Source organism: Myotis davidii, unplaced genomic scaffold (assembly GCF_000327345.1).
Source record: "Myotis davidii unplaced genomic scaffold, ASM32734v1 scaffold1509, whole genome shotgun sequence".
Lineage (NCBI taxonomy): Eukaryota > Metazoa > Chordata > Mammalia > Chiroptera > Vespertilionidae > Myotis > Myotis davidii.
Window position 1 is genome coordinate 267,192 of NW_006299480.1, and position 2,874 is coordinate 270,065.

At 63.8% G+C, this 2,874-nt stretch overlaps 1 protein-coding gene across 1 annotated transcript in view; it reads left to right on the forward strand.

The window, feature by feature from the left end:
• FBXL6 (F-box and leucine-rich repeat protein 6) overlaps positions 1–2,297 on the forward strand; it is a 3,275-nt gene extending 978 nt beyond the window's left edge. Inside the window, exons 2-9 of the mRNA XM_006775160.2 lie at positions 3–118; positions 276–339; positions 639–770; positions 845–952; positions 1,040–1,153; positions 1,222–1,453; positions 1,540–1,786; positions 2,075–2,297. Of these exons, the coding sequence (XP_006775223.1) occupies positions 3–118; positions 276–339; positions 639–770; positions 845–952; positions 1,040–1,153; positions 1,222–1,453; positions 1,540–1,786; positions 2,075–2,225 (1,164 nt within the window). The 3' untranslated portion in view covers positions 2,226–2,297. The remainder of the gene's footprint in view (positions 1–2; positions 119–275; positions 340–638; positions 771–844; positions 953–1,039; positions 1,154–1,221; positions 1,454–1,539; positions 1,787–2,074) is intronic.
• The last annotated feature ends 577 nt before the right edge of the window (positions 2,298–2,874 follow it).

The following is a 2,874-nucleotide window of genomic DNA, read 5'->3' on the forward strand; positions in this document are numbered from 1 at the left end:
AGCCCGCGCTCTGGCACACCGTGACCCTGTCGCCCCCGCTGGCTGGCCGATCCACCAAAGGCGGCGCCAAGGCCGAGAAGAAGCTCCTCGCTTCCCTGGAGTGGCTTATGCCTAACCGGTGGGGCACCCCTCTTTTCCTCATCCGCTCACTCTACCTGTGTTGTGTGGAAAGTCCCGGACCCCTCCCTGTGTCCCTGCACCAAGGCGATGGGCGGGAGGACCCTGAAAAAGGCAGCGTGGGAATCTTTGCAGCTCAGCCTCTGCTGTCCCCCCAGGTTCTCGCAGCTCCAGAGGCTGACCCTCATCCACTGGAAGTCCCAGGTACATCCCGTGTTGAAGGTGAGTGCTGGAGGCTGCCCTGCAGCCAGCTGTGAAACTCTGGGGTTGCCCATTGCTTCCAGGGAGTGGGCCAGGCACCAGGGGCCCAACACTGGCCCATGGGGATACCTGCCTGGTCCTCCTTCCCTGTTGTCTCCTCCAGCAGGGAGGTGTCAGAAGCAGGAGCCCCCAGGTGGGCCTGGCGTGGGCGGAAAGGAGGCTGTAGCCGAGGCAGCAGAGTGGTGCCGGTCACTGGTTTCTCTCTCTTGTTGATGGTAGCCTGCCCTCCCCCAATCCCACGGGGTCTCTGTCCTCTGCAGCTGGTCAGTGAATCCTGTCCTCGGCTCACCTTCCTCAAGCTTTCCGACTGCCATGGTGTGACTTCGGACACTCTGGTCATGCTGGCCAGAGCCTGCCCCCAGCTTCACAGCCTGGACCTTCAGCACTCCATGGTGAGCCCTGTGTCCCCAGGGGCCCCGAAGAAGCCCAAGCCACAGTGACAGGCACCCCTGTGCTGGGTCCTCAGGTGGAGTCCACGGCCGTGGTGAACTTCTTGGAGGAGGTGGGGCCTCGAATGCGCAAGCTGTGGTTGACCTACGGCTCCCAGACCACTGCCATCTTGGGTGCCTTGCTGGTAGGTTGGCGATAGGCAGGAGCTGAGTTGGTGCCGAGCCAGGGACTGCCAGGCCATTGACCCCCTGGTCACCCCCCACTTCTGCAGGGCAGCTGCTGCCCCCAGCTCCAGCTCCTGGAGGTGAGCACGGGCATTCACCGAAACAACACTCCCCTCCAGCTGCCCGTGGAGGCCCTGCAGAGAGGCTGCCCCCAGCTGCAGGTACCCGACGCCCCACCTCTCCCACCTGGCACGCCCCTCCCCACCTGCAGCCTGGGCCTTGCTCCCAGGTGCTGCGGCTGCTGAACATGATGTGGCTGCCCAAACCGTCGGGGCGAGCGGCGGTTCCTGGCCCGGGCTTCCCCTGCCTTGAGGAGCTCTGCCTTGCCGGCTCCACCTGCAACTTTGTGAGCAACGAGGCTCTGAGCCGCCTGCTCCGAGGTTCCCCTGGCCTGCGCCTGCTGGATCTTCGAGGCTGTGCCCGCGTCACACCCGTCAGCCTGTATGACCTGCCGTGTCAGGGTCAGCTCCCCTGGGTGGCGGCAGGGCAGGTGTGATGTGGGGCCCTTGCCCACCCCGCAACTCATGCCCACCCCTCTCGCCTGCAGAGCTGGAGCAGCTGCACCTGGGCCTGTATGGCATGTCCGATCGGCTGACTCTAGCCAAAGAGGGCAGCCCCCTGTTGACCCATAAGTGGTGCCACACTCTGCGGGAACTGGACTTGAGTGGCCAGGGCTTCAGTGAGAAGGACTTGGAGCAGGCCCTAGCCGCCTTCTCAGGCCCCCCTGGGGGCTCGCCCCCAGCCCTGTGCTCCCTTAACCTCAGGGGCACCCGGGTCACACCAAGCACAGTCAGGTCAGCATCCCCTCCCCCTGTCCTTTGGAGCCAGGGTGGCATGCCTCCTGTCCTGCCAGGCTTGCTAGTTCCAGGGTCTGAAGGGGGAGCATATACTGGCAAAGCCCTTACTTGGAGTCGGGCTCGGGGACACCAAGGGAACTGGAATTGGGCCTCAGTGGCTTGGTTGGCAGAGCCAGCTGTGGTGCATGGGCAGAGAGGGCTCCCCAGCCTGGCCGAGCCCTGGCAGGGCCGGGGTCTCCTGGGAGCCAGTGGCTCAGTGCCCCATGGCCTACCTTGCTCCCACAGCTCTGTGATCAGCAGCTGCCCAGGCCTGCTGTACCTCAACCTGGAGTCCTGCCGCTGCCTTCCCCGGGGCCTGAAGCGGGCCTACCGGGGCCCAGAGGAGGTCCAGTGGTGCCTGGAGCAGCTGCTCACCTGCCCCCCTGCCCCCAGCTAGGCCGCCTGGCCCTGCACCCTTCTCCAGTTTTGGATGTCGGAGCATTTTGTTACAATAAACATTTTAAGAACCGTGTGGTCTTTGGTTTGGGGTGGGGGTGGTCAGGGCTTATACCTGAGGGAACCACTAGAGGCTAGAGCTGGCCTGGGGTCTGGTTTTCTTTTGGGGGGTGGGCCCCCAGGATCCTGAATCTGCCTGTGGCTGTGCCTTGGACTGGGATCCTGGGTTAAGTGTGTGTCCCACCCTCGGAGATGCCACGGTGAGCTGCCCTCGGTTGTGAGGCTCTGGCCTGGGCAGCCGTAATGCAGGGGACAGCCCCTGCAGATTTCTGTCCATCTTAGACCTGGGGTGTCTCACCACCCCATCCTTCAGGAAAGGTTTTGAACCAGGTTGTACAGGAGCTTCCCACAGGTGGGGTGGGCCTGTGAGTGCCCACAGCAGGGACCTGGCCAGGGGACTCTCCTGAAAAGGGGTGGTCAACAATACAGACCCTTCTAGAACCCAGCATCCCAAGCTTCTAGAACCCAAGCGCACCCCGCAGCCCAGCCTAGGCTGCCGCCTGGGGTCTCCCCTGCCGATCGCCTGAGTGCTCCAGCTCCCTCCTCACTGCAGTCCTGGCAATTTTATTCCCGCTACCGGTAGGACTGGG